Source organism: Halichoerus grypus, chromosome 11 (assembly GCF_964656455.1).
Source record: "Halichoerus grypus chromosome 11, mHalGry1.hap1.1, whole genome shotgun sequence".
NCBI lineage: Eukaryota > Metazoa > Chordata > Mammalia > Carnivora > Phocidae > Halichoerus > Halichoerus grypus.
In genome coordinates this window covers 31648057-31667423 of record NC_135722.1, presented here as the reverse complement: position 1 = coordinate 31667423, position 19367 = coordinate 31648057, and the positions used below count along the sequence as shown (strand labels likewise).

General features: G+C 38.9%; 1 protein-coding gene and 1 pseudogene across 2 annotated transcripts in view; both read left to right on the top strand.

Moving 5' to 3' along the window:
• The window catches only part of BBOX1 (gamma-butyrobetaine hydroxylase 1), a 59531-nt gene that overhangs the window by 14866 nt on the left and 25298 nt on the right, over window positions 1-19367 (top strand). For both annotated transcript variants that reach the window (XM_036100904.2, XM_078058285.1), the window contains exon 4: window positions 11313-11511. In XM_036100904.2, coding sequence (XP_035956797.1) covers window positions 11313-11511 — 199 coding nt within the window. The remainder of the gene's footprint in view (window positions 1-11312; window positions 11512-19367) is intronic.
• LOC118541307 (U2 spliceosomal RNA) lies at window positions 9383-9512 on the top strand (annotated as a pseudogene).

Sequence of the window (19367 nt, the reverse complement as noted above, 5' to 3'; positions counted from 1 at the left end):
TCATGTGCTCTCTCTCTCTCTCTGATAAATAAAGAAATCTTTAAAAAAAACAAAAACAAAACAACCCACTGCCTCAGAACAATCTAGCCACCGTGTCATGTACCCAAATGTATTGCCTTCCCAAGAAAGACCTAGTCAACATCCCTTGCCTGCCATTATCCAGGCTCACACTCTGATGCACAGGTGGGAGATTAGCTCCAAGTCTTTGTGTGTTTAAGAAGCAAGTCTCTGTTCTGTTTTGCCTATCCTATCTGAAATGGACCTACTGAGTTCCAGAGAAATGTCTTTGGGGTTTTGATGAAATGAATACAGGTATCTTCAATGTCTGTGAGTTGACAAATGTGTATTTTGCTTCATTTTTCCTCTGTGCCATATTGATGTCTTCCAATGTGCCCTATTTTTTTCTGAATTACCTGTCATTTATTAGCCCACTCAATGTCTGTGTTGTACTTGACAAACCTGGGCATAATAGCTAAAGAATGTAACGTCCCTACATGGGATGGGGCCTCCCTTGTCCTGTTGGTGAGCCCAAGGTGGGAGACTCACAGCTTGAGAAGAGTCCTGCAGCGCCTTCTCTGCAGCAGATGCCACTGACCTGGAGGTCGTTCCCACACTCATCTGCCTAGTTTGGGATCACTTCTAACTTTAGGTAAAATCCGCTTCCTTTCACGCTTTCTTATCTCCATCCGTACTTCCAGCAAGAAAACACATAACCACATTCTCAGAGATAAATATTAAAGAGAAGTCTATTTTACAACTGGATACATGACAGAAATGCAGAAAGAAAAAGAAAAAAAAAGCATGTATCTTCTTTTATTCCTTTTAAGAATTCTTAGATAAGAAACATTAATTACATTCTTTCTAAGAAATGATTTTTTAATTAAAAAATGATAAAATGATAACTTCATAAAACAAAGTATCGTTGCATCATCCAATGTTAATGCTAAACAGGACCTTGAAAAGCTGGTGTCTTTAAAAGTCTTGAAAAAGTCTGAGGATATTTTTGAGAACCTACAGCAAATGTATCTTAAGGAAGAATTATTGCAGAATGTTTCTTTTTCATATTTTCTCAGTATATTTACCACATCCAAAATTAAGGAAAATATACTAACGTTTTTTACTCTTAGAAAAGTAATTTTCTGTTATTATGCCAAAGTATATTTATTTTTTTCTTTTCTTTTCTTTTCTCTTCTTTTCTTTTCTTTCCTTTCCTTTTCTTTTTTTTTTCCCCCAAAGAGAATAAAAGTAGAATGGGCTTTCTTCAATGAGTGAAAAGCTTGTTTCTCAAAAACTAGTCTTGCTTTTTCTTTCAGCCTGGGAATGAATTTTATAGCATAAGGCAGCTGGATTGTAAATTTTGAATTTATAAATTTAGAAAATTCCAAATGGTAGCAATTTCAAGAAGTAAAATTGGGTTGCTTTATATGCTGACTTCATTTTTACCAACCCTACACATGAGTTATATATTTAACCTGTCATCTTTGCTAGGGCCTACACACCAGGAGATTCACCAGTCAAAAAAAAAAAAAAAATGGAGGACGACTGATTTAAAAATTGTTACTTCTCACTTCTGATTTCACTTTGCTTCTTCAAGATGGCAGACCATTGAAATACACAACTTTAGTTCCAGGATAATAGATATCTTCATTATACTTAAATTTCTTCCTTAAAATTCCAACCCCAAACTTTCAAATGTGCCCATGGAAAAAATTTGATTAATTTTTTTTCAATGTTTCTATCCCTTAGGGGAAAAAAAAAGGTTAAAACAAATGATGTTGCTATTTACACATTCTGTTGATTTGCCTAATTTCGAATTTAGTAAATTAAAAAAAAATAATTTAAGCTCTACTCCATTCAGTGGATTCACTAACTTTATTATTTTTCTCAAAATTTTGTATTCTTCTCAATCTGCAACTTTGCTCTTAATCAAAAGAACAATATAGCACTAAAATCAGAGTGCTCTTGACCCTAGGCCTTGTTAGGTCTGCGATTTTGAGCAACTTATTTTTCTATACCCCCAAATCTTTATCTGTATGATAGAGATAGCACCTAATTACCTTTAAGTAGTGTCAGGTTGGGTGAAAAGCACTGTCGCACTATACATATAAATTCACTTCATCTTTACACCACTCCCTCGAAAGCACTATAAATAACCAGAGAACAGCTCTGAGCTGTTCTTGAACAGTGTATCAGTTTACAAAAAAAATTAAAATTAAAAATGCAGAATTCTATTAGTGAAATTCTTTCTCCTTTACTCCCACTGGCTGTCAGGCTTCTATGCACAGGGCCTGCTTGTCCAAAGACTGATATTCAACAGGTTATAGGGAGAAACGATTGTATGGGTTGTCCCTCTTGCCAACAACTTAGCTGGAGCTTTTTATCATCTCATATCTAGATTACTGAAATAACATGGCCTCTGTTCCCACCCGCCTGGCACAACCCTGCAGGGTAATCTTCCTGATGCCCACCTTGATCTCTCTTCCCCCTTGCTCTGCTGTCTCACTGTGGCATGATAAAGTCCTAAGTCTTCACTGGAGCTTTCTAATCATCCCACAGCCTGGTGCCCCTTCCACGAACATGTAGACTTTGTCCAAACCCTGCCTGTTTCCTGGATCACTTATTCCATTCTTTCTGTCCGGCCAGACTTCACCTATCCATTCTGCAAGGCCCACCTCACATCCCAGTGAAGCCCTTTGCCAAAAATTCCACCCTATATTTATATTATCCCTAAGCCAAATTATAAACTACAAATAAGAAAGAAAGCCCAGAAAACAGACCTTAGGAGAGAAAGTGAAGTGTGGTATGTCAAGAAAGCTCTTCACCTGTGAAACAACTTTGTGTTATGGAATGAGAACAGGCTTTGGAGTCAGCAGAGCTGGCTTTGGCTCTCTGCTCTGTGAACTTGACTTAGTTTCATAAATGATCTGAACCTCACCTTCTCCATGTGTAAAAAAAGGCAGTGCCTCTCAGTTTTGGAATGTGAAGAGTAAATGATAAAAGTACTTGCTCCCTTTTTCCTCCAATTTAGACAGCCATGAACATAGATGAACATAGGAGCAGAGGCATATCAAAGAGTATTTGGGCAAGGACATAAGGAGAAATAAACAACAGTGACATGACAATATCTTATGCTTGAGTTCCCCTTACGTGGAGAATAATCATGTTCTATTCCTGACTAAAAACATGAGAGTGGCTTGGAGGTGAATTGTCGCCATGAAAAGGATTTTAATCGCTCAGACACTGGTTTGAAGTCTGAACCAAAATTTCACCTACCTGGCAGATAGTTTCATTTAAATAAATTTAAGGAAGTCAGTGAAAGGGCTGGTCAACTATGAACCTAATTCCAATCAGGGATATAGAAATGTGTTGCTGAGGCTGGGGTGATCAGCAAACTCTGGGGAAAATGGCTGTGTTATCTATTAGCTAAGGATTGCTACAGATGAGTATACCAACCATCAGGTGACATATTTTTCATGTACAAGCTAAATACTTCAATGAAAAAATCCCTGGCCCAAACTAGCTGCAAGCTCATGATCACATAAAAGCAGATAATCTCAGTAACAAAGATAAAGGGAAGCTATCGAAAGAGAATGGTGTGCTCATGCAAGAAGGAAGTGCAGAGTCTCTAAGCTCTAACTTTAATAGAGCATAATAGAAGTTTCTAGCCCAGAATAAATTCATCAAGCCAAATATACAATGGACAACCAAAAGGGGATTTATAAAGTTATTTGTTTGGAGCAATTTTTTTTTAAAAAAAATGAGGAAACCAGAGGAAAGACAGCCCCCCTGATGGGAACAGATGATTTTAGGGAATCCTGTTCCACTCTTTCCCATCTTAGTTGATACAATTCCTTCTCTCTGGCGGCAGGATCATCCTTGACTCCTCTTTATCTCTTTTACTACACCTCCAGTATATCAACAAAATCTATTAGCCCTATTAGCAAAATAATCTAGAATCCATCCACATCTTATTACCTCCACCACCAATCTCTGTCTGAACTACCAATGTCATTCACACTCTTCTTCTTCCACCTCTTCTCCTACTCCTTCACCAATCTTCTTCTTCACATTTTAAAAGCATTGCTCTATGTCAGTCACTGAGCTCAGCACCTAATATTTATTGCTCTATTTAATCCTAGCAACAACCTCATAATAGCATTACATTATAACTATTTTACACATGATAGAAATTAAGTAAGTAGTCCAAAATCAAAGAGACAATACATAGCGAAGCCAAGATTTGACTAAAGAGTATCTGTTCTATTAAATACCATTCTATCACTCTCACCTCTTCTAGGTGGTTGCTGCAATTTGTGTGGGCTTCTGTCTCTGTGTCAATGCAATTATTGCACTGAATGGTCATTGTGTGTTTGACTGTCTTCCCCAGTCTGAGGAATAACTAATATTAGTAAAGGTGTCATTTATTGAGTACCTACCATGCACTATGAATTTATTCAGCAAATATTTAAGTGTCTTCTATGTTCTAGAACAGGCAGTCTTCTAGGTGTTGGGGATGCGGTGGTGAACAAAACAGAAAGACTCTATCTATAGGGAGTTTACATTCTATTAGAGAAAGAGATCAATAAATTAAAAATATATACATATATATATGCACACACCATATATAATATATATAAATTTACAAGTACATCTACAGCACATCAAGTGCCATAAGGAAGGACATGGACACAGGCAGGTTTGTGGATGTGGTGGAGGAAATGTATAGAAGTTCCCTTCTGAGTGCTTCTATTTTTCCACGGAAATAAGAGACAAAGCTGTCAGCTGAGTATAAGGAGGAGGAGGAGGTGGAAGATTTGAGGACAGAGAATGTGAGAAATGGTCAGCTGGTAAGAGAGAATTAAGCAGACATTAGTAGACATGCAATAAGATCAGTTATCATGGTGTGTTTTCCTTCAGTCATGTTCAGCTGCTCTGGTTCACATGCAGATTTAATCAGGTATGCTGTGTTAAATTGCTTACAGGTAGCATATCATTTAAATTTCATAACAACCCTGAAAGTCATTTTCATCCTGTATTTTCTGAATGAAGTAACTGAACTGTGAGAGTGTATCACTTTCTGACGTTCTTGCAGATGGGAAGTATCAGAATTCAGGTTTGAATCCAGATCTGTCACCCTCAAACCTCGAGTTATTAACTTTGACACAATGTGTGACACAATCAAATTGGACCTGCATCCCCATCTCCACACATGCTTCACACATTCTCAATGAACTACCTTCGGAAATGAAGATGTGACTGATAGACAATTTTTACACATTTTCACTGATTGAAAAGTTAATCTGAGTCAACAGAGTTGAGACAGCCAAAAAAGATTAATTAGGTTTAGGTTGCATGAATGAAAATGTGGTAGTGAGCCTACCATGCAGGCATGGGCCAGACCACATCTATAGTATTATGTCTGGTTCAAGATATCATTGCTGTTAGAGAGTATCAGCAGACTTGAACACATCACACAATGAAGAGCAGACAGCCTAGGGCAGGGATTGGAAGCCATAAGACATAAAAAACATGGGGAATAAAAAGGCTATTTGGACTTAGAAAGAAAAACAGCACAGTTGCTGTGCTTATATGCATCTCCAAGACTGTCATATTCTATGGCATTATGGAGCACAGAACTAGGGCCTAAAAGAAAGGTGACAGAGGTAGATTGTATCTTAGCATAAGGAGGAAGCTTATGAAAACTGGAGCTTTCTGGAACCAATAAGGGCTGCTCCATAGGAAGATGTGTGCAGTGTACATAATTGAAAGTGACCAAGAGGGTTTTCCATAACCTTTACATGGATATCCTAGGGGACAGTCACAGCAAGAACAGAAGGTAAAACTGAATTTTCTATTTGCCCTGAAACTCTAAGGAAGTCTGAGATAATCGTCTCCCTTTCTGACACCTTACGTGATTGTTTTCCTTCAACATATGCTTTTTTTCTGTAAACTGTAATCAAATTATTTGTGTGGTTTCCCAGCTCTGACGAGCACTAGCTGTGTGATTCTACACAAATTATCTAAGATCCTAGGCCTGTCTCCTAATCTATAAAATGGGAACAATACTAGGACCTGTTATGTGATTGTTGTGAGGATTACATGAATTAATCCATATTAGGTGCTCAGAAGAGCACCTAGAATCCTAAGCGCTCCATAAATGTTAGCTCTCCGTTTTCAAGAACTCACCACACCCTGCCTTTTCATGTCCCTGCCTTGTTTTATTGTGTGTTCTTGGATTCTCCAACAAGAAGGTCACTGTTGTCATAGGACTGAGCATATAGAATATACCAAGTACCTAATAGTCCAAAAATGTATTTCTCTCATTTCAAGCAACATAAACTTGTGTAGAAGTGTGTTTTATACATCCTTGGGGAGACTTTTTGAGTTTGGTGGGATTATCACCTAGGGAAAAGGTTTTATAGATTTCTCCATCTTTTAAAATACTAAAGAGTGTTCAGACACAATCTCATCTTTCAGGGTGTGCCTCCAGTCTCTAGTCCCCATTAGAAAATAAGCGAAGATTTGTTTAGGATACAGACATACTAGTTTTCTGGAAATCTACTGCGTGCCAGCCTTGGGCTCTATGCTGGAGGGTGGAGGGAGAAGGAGGCAGTAGAGGTGAGGAATTAAAGATATGTGACATGCTCTCCGTCCCTTGCAAGGAACTTGTAATCTAGTGGAAGAAAGAGAGATAAGTCCTGCCTGACTGACCCTTGTTAACTTTTACACTTCATCTGCTACCCTCCTCTTTGCCTGGGTTCTAGCCCTAGAAACTTTGAGTTCCCCCAACAAGATGAGAGATTCTCCCTCTTCCTACGGTCTCTCTGCCAAGACACTCTTCTCCCTGCCCTTTGCGTCTTCGCCTTCTCTCACCCACTGGCGTCTGGCTTCAGTAGTGTCTCTTTAGCTAGATAGTTCTTAACTGCCATGTCTAAATATGTTCCCCATCTGGCTCCCAATAATTGTTTGCAGAGGCACCCCATTTGTTACCTTCGGAGCACTTGCTACAATGTTCATTCTTATGTATTTACTTGTTTGCTTCCTTGCTTATTCACTTTTCCCTTCACAAAACAGATGTGCGATCACATCATTTTTATTCACGAATGTGATCTCTTTTGAATAGCAAGGCTTTCCACAAGTATGTTTGAATAAGTGCAAGATCATTTCAGCACAATGTGGCAAGCGCTGAGGCTGAGGTGTGTTTCAGTGCCGGGGGACCACAGAAGATAGCCATCTAGCTCAGTCTTATAGACCCTAAAGGAGGGCATTGCAGAGGCTGGCCGTGCCCCCTCCCCCCACTGCCCCCACAGCCCTGCAGTACTCTTCCCATGCATGCCAGCCACTTTCTAGCACAGACTGCCCCTCGGCTGAAGGGGTTTCTCTGCCTTGGTCTCCACAAGTGCCTAGAGAAGCGGCCAAAGAAAGGTAGGCATGGGTGGCATGTGCACCCCAGCTTCCTTGCCCTGGGTGGGACAACCCTGAAGTATAGTCTACAGTATTGCCATAAGGCCCAGCAGTTCATTTAACTAGTCATTAAAATGATTTCCAGAGGCTTCCTTCCCTGTCTTACTTCCCCACCTCCTATTAGTTCTCCCAGGGATCCCTCCTTAATACATGGCTTGCATTCAGATCCTCATCTCAGGTCAGCTTCTGGAAGATCTCAGTCTAAGAGAGAGCAGTGATCAGATTCTTGAGACATGTCAAATTCACTAGACAAGAAGTTAAAGAATATCCAGAGAGGCAGGATCCCCTTAGCCCAGGGAAGAGACTCAAAGCCCTATTTACACCCAGGTACGTTTCCTCTACAAGGGTCAGATTTTGGCTTTGTCTGGGCCCTGCTAAGTATTCACTGGAAGAGACAGTAAGTGATTGGCTGATCTGAAGCACATTAGACTTGGTATTTCAGAGCCAAGAACAGTTCAGTGCAGGTGGACGGAAGGTTCTAAACCCAAAATAACACATTGCAACCCAGGATGCTGCACTCAGGAATCTTTAACCAAAGAGCTTCTTTGTGTCTTTTCCTTTTTTGAAATACAACTCAAGATCCAGGAATGTGATGCCTAACCCCGAAAAGGAAATCTTGTACAAACAGTTCCTTGAAAGCCAGCATGTAGCATGTTCATAAATTTTATGATGTGTGAAGCACATGTTCAAGGAAGTATTTATTAGTAGGCCATAAGTTAAATTAGAAAGGGTGGTTCATGCCTTAAATATTCCGTCATTTTCCATACTGTTTATGTCTCCAGACCCAAGTGTGAAATTTAAATTTGCTTTTAATGTATTCACCTGACAAATGATTTACTCTAGTCAAACATGTTTTCTCTTGAGTCCATGGTAGTTCTGTTCTGTGATTGGGGGAGACTGGGGAGGTGCTTCTAAATTGCTTTTTCAATGTTGAAGTTTCTGTGCAGATATCATGAAATGATTTTACTAGTGGATTTATTGAAACGTAGTTTATTTCTCCCCACAAATTAGAATATTTTATATTGTGGATGTTATGATGAGTTTAGAAACTGGGTAGTCACAGTGCTATCTCGGAAAGTCACTTGTAACATAACTGAGTGTATGAGTGGCTCATATTAGGACACAGGTTCTATAATGAGCTCTGGCCCTTGGTTGCTGATTTTTGTCAAGTCCTTGCCAGGGCATGCCAGAATGAGAGCTGGAGTTGGAAAATAGTGAACTTTACAGAACTTAAAAGGCATTGTAACCGCCCTCTGATAGTAAAATCCTGTAAATCTGAGATTACTTATAGTAGAGACTACACTATGTGTAGTACTGAGAGCCTTGGTTTATATTGGAGTCTCAGCATGAACATGGTTAATTTTACACATGTAACGAGTAACAGATTTATTGAAAGAACCTAACTCGTTCTGTGTTTTTAGAACGAAAAATAGTGTGTGTGCCCATGTGTGTGTGTGTGTGCGTGCACACACATGTGTTATTATATAATGGGAAAATGACTCATGTGGAAAAAAAAACTCATTAAAACATGCTATAAATGTATATAGATGTATATGGTATGTGCCCTAAGGAGGGCCTCCTTAAATCCACAAAGTAGTCAAAATATGAACTCGAAGTTTTTAAAACATTTACATCTTGGAAAATGTTTTTTCAATCTCTGTGTATTCTATTTCCCTGACACATGGTCACTGACACTCTCTGGAAAGTGATAATGGCCCTAAGTTAAAGCAAACTGACTTGGACCCCTGAAATACACTGGCATAAATTAAGAAGAGAAGCTCGCTGATTTTTAAGCCTTGGTTCATTTCACAAAAGTGGACAGCAATGTCGTTGTAAATGAAACCTACTCATCACGTTTTTTCTGCATATAAAATCCTGACTAGGAGTCAAGGTTTATCTTTAATTTTTTTTTAATTCCATCGTTTCTTGGCCTTTTGGCTAAGATCAAGTGTAGTAATTTTTTTTTTTAATTCCAGTATAATTGACACACAGTGTTATATTCAAGATTTATCTTTAAACACCCCTGCTTGAACAAGTTCGGACAAAGTGGTCCTAAGTGTAACTTGCTTTGCTTTATTTTTTTATCTAGTAGATTTCCTTTGTAAGGGACAGAATAAGAAATGGACATTCAGACATAGGGCATAAAAACACATGTGACAACAGTATTTCAAGGCATCACCTGTTTATTTTATGTGTAGTTGTCAAAATTATAGACTTTGGAATCGGTTGCCTGGATTTGACTAACTAGCTCTGCAAATCATTAGCTCTGCATGATTTGGATCTCTCTTCCTCCCTTCTTTATAACTTGGGAATGCTGAAAGCATCTATTTTTATTGTGGACATTAAAATAAATAACATATGGAAAGCACCTCGCACTGTGCCTGCCATCTAGAAAGGACTCAGCAAATACTGGCTATTACTATAGGTGGTTGGAATAGCAGTTGTCTACCATGTGCCAAGCACTATTCTAGGCTCTTTGCATGGTCAACAAATGACCTGCATGGTAAATATAATTGTGGCTATTTTATAAATTAAGAGATGGAGGTTCAGAAAAGACACCAAGAAACTAGCTGGTAAGATGCAGGACAATGATTCAAACCCAGGCCCTGTGCCTCCATTCTTTACCCTATTCATATCCTGTTTCATACAGTACTAGCTGCATGTGGCTGATCAGCTGGTGGGAGAGCAGGAGGTGGCCTCCTCAACCTGCAGGCACTTTTTCACTTCTAAGGCTATTATCTGACTCCTGAGAAATCTCCGTTTCTGCAGAAACAGCCATGATTTCCAGTCTACAACAACTACACAGGAACATTGATCCAGTCCTCATTCTTAAACTGTGGGCTTGGGGCTGTTTTCCATAACATGATGTATATTCCCCCGTTTGAGAAGTGAGGCATGGCTCAGGATGATACTGAGATTATAAGATCTCATTCTGTCACTTGTTGGGAAGGTTTGCCTTCCTAAGGCAGATTCTTTCTTCCAAAACTGAAGAAATCAAATGGATTAGATCGAGTTAGGTCTCTCCTGAATGCAGTTGTTAATATCTGAGTTATTTCCCTTGGCAAAATGACATCTCTGTGTTCTGCCTCCTTTGGGAGAGCCCGATTTGCAAAGCAAATTATTTTTTCCATTTGATTTCCTTTCTGTTTCTTCAAGTAAACTTTTTTCATGAGCATTTGATCATGAGGAATCAGAAAGCTAATGAAGGCATTTGATTTTATCTACTGTGGTGTTGTCATCAAAGGATCTATGCAAAATGCATTTTTTATGCATCCCAGGACCACACCTTTCATCTTTTCTTCCCCATGGACAGTTTTTGTTGACTCCAAAGAATGATTTGACCTCAGAGAAAGCTTCTTATCAGGTGAAATAAGAGGAAGAAGGAGGTGTACCGACCAAGGCAAACACTCCTCCCACCTCTAAGAATGTGCATATGCTGTTCTAAGTCCTTCATTCAGATTTTATCATCTATTTGGAGTTGAGCAATGTAACACGGCCATTAAAACACACAGGGTCTCAGTGGAGACGTTTCTAAGCAGAGTCCAGGCAAAGAAGCCCTAAGGACGTACAGATCAAGAGCTATCCATGAGCTAAACATTCTCTCGACAAATAAGGTCTAGTGAATACCTGTCATGGGTCAGGCAGTGGTGGGCAGGAGGTATATAGTAGATTGGCATGGCCCCAGGGAAGAAAATCTAGTGGCTTGGGCAATTCGAATGTGACTGAAATTTCGTAAATCCCATGATAAATCAAAGGTCAACTTCAATGAACTAGTCCCTTCTCGGAGGTTCTCATTTTATATAAAAGCAACATAATCCCATCTGGTTTCTTCTTTTTCTTATTCACAGAATGTCAGTACTGGGGCACAGAGCTCCAGCTACCTACACTGGATTTTGAAGATGTTTTAAAAAATGATGAACATGCCTACAAGTGGCTCTCCAGCCTCAAGAAAGTAGGCATAGTACGACTCACAGGAGCATCTGACAAACGAGGACAAGTTTTAAAACTTGGGAAAAGGATTGGTTTCCTTTATCTCACATTTTATGGGTGAGTCACCAAATAGTTTGTATTCTGCCATTATATATAAAGTTTGATATATTTCCCGGAAGGGAGACACTTATGATTGGAGATACAAAATTTCCATAATGCCCTGAGCAGGAAGTCAAATGGGAAAACGTGCCTAAAATCCCTAACTGGGATTTTAAAGGATTCTAAAAGCCCAAGGGCAACAGACATCAAAGACAGGCTAGTTATAGAGGGTGTGTTAGTTTGCTAGGGCTGCCATAACAGAGTACCATAGAGTTTGGGTGGCTTAAACAACAGAAATTCATTTCCTCAGACTTCTGAAAGCCAGAAGTCCAAGATGAAGGTGGTTGCAGGTTTGGTTTCCGGCGAGAGCTCTCTTCCTGATTTGGAGATGGGTTCTCATATGGCCTTTCCTCTCTGCCCCTGCACTGCTGGTGTCTCCTCCTCTTCTTATAAGGACACCAGTCCTGTTGGAGAAGGGCTTACGATTTCATTTAACCTTAATCACCTTCTTAAAGGCTCCATCTCCAAATACAGTCACACTGATGGTAAGGGCTTCATCACTTGATTTTGGGGAGAGCGCCGTTCAGTTCACAGCAGGTAGGATGGAAGACTGTGTTTCTCCAAGACTTTTATAAATGCTGAAGTTCGTTAAAGTTTTACCGCCCAAGACTTGGCGCAAAATAAAGTAGGGCCCTGGGGAAGTGAAAGCAGCCCCCAGATGTGTTAAAAAAGATAAAACTAACATGCAGAAAATTAGGTCTATGCACTTTGGCAAGTAACAGGAAATGTATCTGATTTTAACTTTGGAACAAGAAGCTGTTTGCATAAGAATTGCCTGGGAGGTAACATTCATTATGGATAATGAAACACTAACAACAGGAAATACTTATTTGGAAGTGGGGGGTATGACTGTATTTCTAATCTGTAGGGTGAACCTTTCATGCGGGACGTATACAATGATTCTTGGGCTCACGGAGCAGAGGGCATTGGGAGTGAAAATGACCTTTAAAATCCAAAGGTTGCAAAACAGGTAGCACACAGGCTGTATTCAGATATGTTTTGGTTGGCCCACAGGATGCTGAAAGAAAACAGAATTAGTTGTCAACACTTAAAAACTGGGAGATTTTACATTAAATATGGATCTGACTTTTCTTGAAAAATCAAATCTGGCAACAACTGAGACTAAATCCCTGTGTGCCAGGAACCTGCTTGATGTAAGCAGAGGCTGCCCCTTGAAGAGAGCATGTTCTCACGCTCCAGTTGCTCAAATTGTGGCCCCACCACCCCCCAGACCTGCAAGGGCCCTGCCTGCCCTTGAGTTTGCCACCCCTGATCTAGAGTAAGAACCTGTCTGTAGATAAACAGAGGATCAAAAATAACTAATCTCTTGCCCCCAATGATTTGATCAAGTTTATTCATGGCAGAAGACTCTATCACGTGTAGGCTTAGATGACCCAGCCCCCACCCCCACCCCAAGAACTTACTGCTACCATTAGCACACTGTGTCCTACATAATTTTTATCTCCCCTATATCTGCAAGAATTTAAGCTGTTTTGGGGCACCTGGGTGGTTCAGTTGGTCAAGCAGCTGACTCTTGATTTTGATTCAGGTGATGATCTCAGGGTCATGAGTCTGCTTGAGATTCTCTCTGTCCCTCTGCCCCTCCCCCACTCATGTGTGCGCACTTGCACGTGCCTGTTCTCTCTCTCTCTCTCTCTCTCTAAAATAAATAAACCTTTAAAAAAATTGAAGCTGTTTTAGAGATTATATCAGTAACAACAGACAAAACAAAGAGTTGGAAAAAGATTTGAAATTATTAAGAGCCTCAATCTAATTATTTGTTCTTTAATGTTCACAATTTTCTGAAATAGGTAATTTCCCCCAGTTCGCTGATAAGGAATCTGAAGTCCAGAGAATTAAACTATAACCCAAGTTTTCACAGGTAGTAGAAAAGGAACCAGAGTTAGAATCCGGGTCTGTTTTATCCATGGGCTTCCTAATCCACGTCACTATCAATGATATTAAGGAAGAACATGGAAAGGATGCTTTTAGGCACCAGAAGTAAAGAGAATACTTCAAAATAAATCTCTTCTATATTCTTCTACCTAGTTTTTATTTGCTGACAACAGACTTTTTGTATCTATGCAACAAATGTCACAATTTCACAACAGCAGCCAAATTTGGGGGGCTCTTTGTTAGAGTTTCCTAATGCTCACCCCCACCCATCATATTTAGGGTCAGATTCTTAGTCCTGATTTATGACTTGCATTTTGTTTTGTTTTGTTGTCACAAATCCTAAAATGGCTTGATAATTTGACCACTGATCTAATTGATCTAATCTTGTGAAATTTACTGGAATAAATACTCAAGGTTTGTTGTCAAAAACAAATCAGACCTCCCACTACTGTTGTATTTCCTTTTTCCAAGACCTTTACATCTAACCAGACAGGTTTAACCTACTCAATCTCATCTTCCATGCAGAGGATCACATCTCTTCCCTGAATCTCTCAAACTATACCACATGCCAAGAAAGGCCTCTCTAGCCACCTTACTGCTACTTCCACAACTGATTACCAAGATCTCTGTGGGCTTTTTGTTTTTTGTTTTAATTTTAATTTTTAATTCATTACCTCAAGAACTTACAGAAGAGGACAGTTTTGCCGTTGTTGCTTTGTTTTTGTTTGCTTATGTGTTTTTTGTTAAGAGAATGAGGAAAGTGAATGTTTTCCTGAAGTGATTTCCCTTTTCTGCCCCTTTCCACAGTAATGTGGAAAGTGATATTAAAATTTCTGTAACATGAGATTCAAAAGAAGAAGGGATATTTAGAGCAATAGTTCTCAACTGAGGTTACACATCGGAATAGCCAATTTAAAAAATGGTGACATCTGGGTCCATTCTCCAGAGATTTTTCAAAACAGGATTTGGATTTGACCTGAGTATCAGGACTTTTAAAAACTCTGCAGGTGATTCTTGTGTGCAGCTAAGGTTACAAACCTCTGGTTGAGAGGAGGGGTTACTTCAAGAGAAGGCAGGTCTCAGTTGGTGTAGAATTTGGGTGCTTTACATCCTCTCAGCTCTTATAGTTATATACACCAAGTGGCATTTTTCATGTTCTTCTTTGTGATGTGGTAATGCCTGGACATGACTTATCTTTATAACAGAATCAGCAGCTGCCTGCAACGTGGTCCCTTTCTTTCATAGCTTTGTTTCTCCATTGGCAAAGAGCCTTATTCTTGTTTGAAAAATAATTGACAGGTGAGTGAGCGAATGCAATGAATAAATGAAGGCAATAAATAATGGAGAGGAGGGATTGCCAGACATAGAAGGATAGGGAAAGGAAAGCGGGAAGAGGAAGTCTAAAGGCTAACCTTGCATTCCATGTAGATTTTTCAAGGAGCCTGGTTTCTACTCTTGCTTAGATGCCAAAAATAATACCACTTTACACATGCCTCCCTTGGGAAACAAATATCCACCTAGCACTTTTCCATTCAAATAGGATTACTAGTTTGGAGAATTTGAATGCATGGGTCCAAAGTGAGAATTATAATATCTATTTTTGGTTCTTGGCTGTCATCTCAATTGTTAAAGTGTTGGTCAGAGAAGTAAAAACAGTAGATTCCAGCATTTTGCACAGTCTTAGCATATAGTAGGTAAGGAATAAATGTTTAATAATAGATGCACACCTAGATGTTTTCAAAAATCTATAAAGCAACAGGTGAATGCAAAAATTATCAGAGCATTTCATAATCATAAAATTATGTTAAAATACTAAATCAAAATGGTAATAGCTTTGAGGACAAAAGTATATATCATTTCCATGTCTATATTTTCTCAGATGCTTATCATTATTTTGTCAGTGCATCATCTAGACAATATTTTTTTCATGCAACTCTGTGAAATGATCAGCAACCTTACTGCCTTGATGATGAAAGCACTCCTGGGAGAAAAGAATAAGACTTGGTAAAGAAGCTCTCATTGTCAATTTTGTCAGATATATACATGTAGAACAGTATGTAATGAGATAACATTTTCAGAAGGATTTAGATCTTACATTTGGATCGATATAGTTTTTACAGAGTGGGGCCAAAAGCCAAAATATCATTCTGGATAATTTTTTTTTTAATTATTTATTTATTTTTTAATTTACATTTAATTAATATACAGAGTGATACTCATTTCAGGTGTACAATATAATGATTCATCAATTCTATACATTACTCAGTGCTCCTCACAATAAGTATACTCTTGATCCCCTTTATCTGTTTCATGCTCTCCCCATCAGCCTCCCCTCTGGCAACCACCAATTTGTTCTCTATATTTAAGACTCTGTTTCTTTGTCTCCTTTTTTCTTTGTTCGTTTGGTTTTTTTTCTTAAATTCCACATGTGATATGGTATTTGTCTTTCTCTGACTGACTTATTTTGCTTAGCATTTTACCCTCTAGATTCATCCATGTTGTGGCAAGTGGCAAGATCTCATTCTTTTTTATGTGCACTGTATATACACCACATCTTCTTTATCCATTCATCTATGGATGGACACTTGGGCTGCTTTTATATCTTGGCTATTATAAATAATGCTATAATAAACATAGGGGTGCATGTATCTTTTCAAATTAGTGTTTCTGTTTTCTTTGGGTAAATACCCAGTAGTAGAATTAGTTCTACTTTTAACTTTTTGAGGAACTTCCATACTGTTTTCCACAGTGGCTGCATCAGTTTGCATTCCCACCAACAGTGCATGAGGGTTCCTTTTTCTCCACATCCTCAACAACACTTGTTGTTTCTCATGCTTTTGATTTTAGCCACTCTGACAGGTGTGAGGTGATATCTCATTGTGGTTTTTATGATAATTTTTTAATTGAAGAAATTATCTGAATTTATGACACAATCTAACCCAATGGGAAATAGTCATTGTAAACTAGACTTTTTCTATACACTGCCATCCTCAATGATTATACCAAGTTAGAATGTTTTCAAGAATGCTACCAGCAGAATAAATCCGAAAGGAAGTACAGTCGCTGTCGATCACACTGAATGTCTTGATTGGCAGTATTATTGTTTTACCCATCTGTACACTACACTGTGCAAGGCACTGTGTTAGGCATTTTGTTCTGACCTAGATTTGGGTTTCTACTTTACGAAAAAGCCTCTGTAGCTCTAGGAAAGATAACCCTCTCCCTCTGTGAGATCACTACCCTCTGTGAGATCACTACCAGCACCTCATCTCCAAGCCCAGGCAAATAAATAAAACAAAATAAGCATTTTACTCCTCACTCAAATGACCCCGTTTTGCATTCTGAATGACCTAGCCAAAAAGAGAAGTGTAAATTCTCCTCTCTCTTGCATATTCATAACATCTAGTAAGGCAATTTCTATTTTTTTTTTTTTTTAAGATTCTGCTTCTAGCAGAGATGCATGCAGTGTGAAAGAAAATCAACCGCTCTGCTGTAAGATATCCTTACTGTCTGTTTACTGGGTTTTAGTAATGCTTACTGGTCATGGGCTTTTGAAACCATACTTCTGGTAAGAAAACATTGAGAAGATCAAATGTTCTTCCCTAAAAGGGCAAAATCATACTATGAAAATATTCCTTTTCCAATTGGTTGGACAACGAATTAAATGGGCCAGGTCAGGGTTTTGTTATTTACATAAGTTCATGTAATGGTGTGTGTGTGTACATGCATGTGACACGGAGAGAAGGAAGAGATTCAGTGTCGATTTTTTAAAGTATTTACCACCAGCATTGTGTATTAACTAGCTGTTTTGCTTGTAACAGGATAATCTCTGAAAATAAGGCATGCATATCTCATTGCCATCATTGCTGTCATATCGAGCTCCTTGTAGACTGAAATGGTGGCCTAATCAGAATGATATCTTCAGTACTAGCTCAGTGCCTGGCACACAGTGAGCACTCAGGGAATTTTAATAAAAGGGAATGTATGCTAAGATATTGAGGACTTCATTTGGTCAAGACATCAAAAATTCTTTCTTAGCATTGTCGACTTTTTTTTTTTTTTTTTAAGATTTTATTTATTTACTTGAGAGAGAGAGTGAGAGCTAGAGAGAGGGAACAGAGGGAGAGGGAGAAGCAGACTCCTTGCTGAGCGGAGAGCCCAATGTGGGGCTCAATCCCAGGACCCTGGGATCATGACCTGAGCTAAAGACAGACACTTAACCGACTGAACCACACAGGCGCCCCAGCATTGTAAACCCTTAGTGAGAAAATTAACCTTGTGAGCAACTCTGAGCGACCCTTCTTCGTCAGAAAGTCAAGCAGAAGAAAATACAAATTTCAACCTTAGCTAGCAAGACTGCCTTCTTCCTAGAATACAGTCCAGAAGTTTCAGATTTTCTTCTTTCTAAGAATGTTTTATTTGCTGGCATAAGCAAGTTGCATTACCACATTACCATATTCTTATTAGATTAATAAGAATAATGAGGTGAAAATGAAAAATATGTTTTTCTGAAACACCAACATCAGGAATAAAATAGGCAGCGACAATGAGAAAAAGGGGTAAAAGGAACTTAATGGATCCTGGTAGTAGTCAGATTTTATCTTGTGGAGACAAGCATGGAAGCTGTACAATTACTGAATAAAACTTACAAGGTTACAAATGGTAGTGGGGAAATTTAAATAAATACTTTGGAACACTTCATTCCTAAAAAATGGGGGGAGAGTTGAGAACCCAACGCCCCAGAGCATCTGCATTACATTACTGCCCAGAGAGCTGCCTGTAGGACCAATAGAGAAACACAGTTGAATCATGGCTCCACCACTGGCTATTTGTAGGTGAGAAGGTGATCTAAGCTTTTCATGTAATTTCCTGGAGCTCTATGATTCTCCTCTACTGAGGACTTGCTTCTCTCTTTCTACAGGACCGTTTTAATACCTGGCATGCCCTTTGAAACCTTTAGATGAAAGTTTGCTGGAAAATATAAGAGGCTACTCCTGCTGCCCAGTTTTGCATCTGCATGAGCGCCTTGCATGCAGGCTTCATCAGATGAATAAAATCATGTCAAACCAAAAATGTTTCTAGTGGGCTGTTTGTCAAATACACCAGCCAGGCCAGTTAAGAATTAACAATATTGAAATGGCCTCTGGGGAGTGCAAGAATATATCCTTTCCAGCATTCACTGGATTTCTGCTAGTATTTCTGTAAGCCAGCCCAGCAGCATTTCACACATTCGGTTGTATTAGTGATTGAGGGTATATGAGTGAAAAATATTATTATTCCTTGGCTTCCGGCCCCTTAGAATTTGCTCCTACCATTAGCACTGCCTCCAAACCTGACTTTGAAACAGCTACTTGTTTGATATACATGTTACTAGAAAACATTTGTGAAGTGTGGAGACTTAACAGGGAAAGAAAAAACAAGTTTATCCATTTTGGTGAAGTTTCTAGCCAAGAAATTGTTTGAGAAAACCACATAGCCCTTCTTGAATAAAAATGGCTCTGAGTTATGAAAAACCAACCTAAAAGCAATTTAGACTTGGGAAGAAAACAAAGAAAACCTGTCTGAGTTCTGAATCTAGTTGTAATTCCATCCTACTTTGTAAAAACTTCATACTGGGATTTCTTAATGAGTTGTTTTAGACTTAGTACTGACCCTAGTGTTTGAGTAGGGGTGGGGAGAACCTTTAAAATGTGTATTCTTGTGAGTTTTAGGGTTTCCCAAGCAAAGTAACAAGCTGTGTTCTTTCGGCCATTGTGAACCCCAGCTTATGTTATCAGCCAAGAGAAAGTCCCTGGGGTTCCCTTTGTAATACTCAGTTTCGCAGTAATTAAAGTTGCTGCCAGCAAAACCACTTGAGTATGAGATCATCTCATGAATGAAAGGAAAAATAATTTCTGTGTCTCATGCTCCCCTAGAAA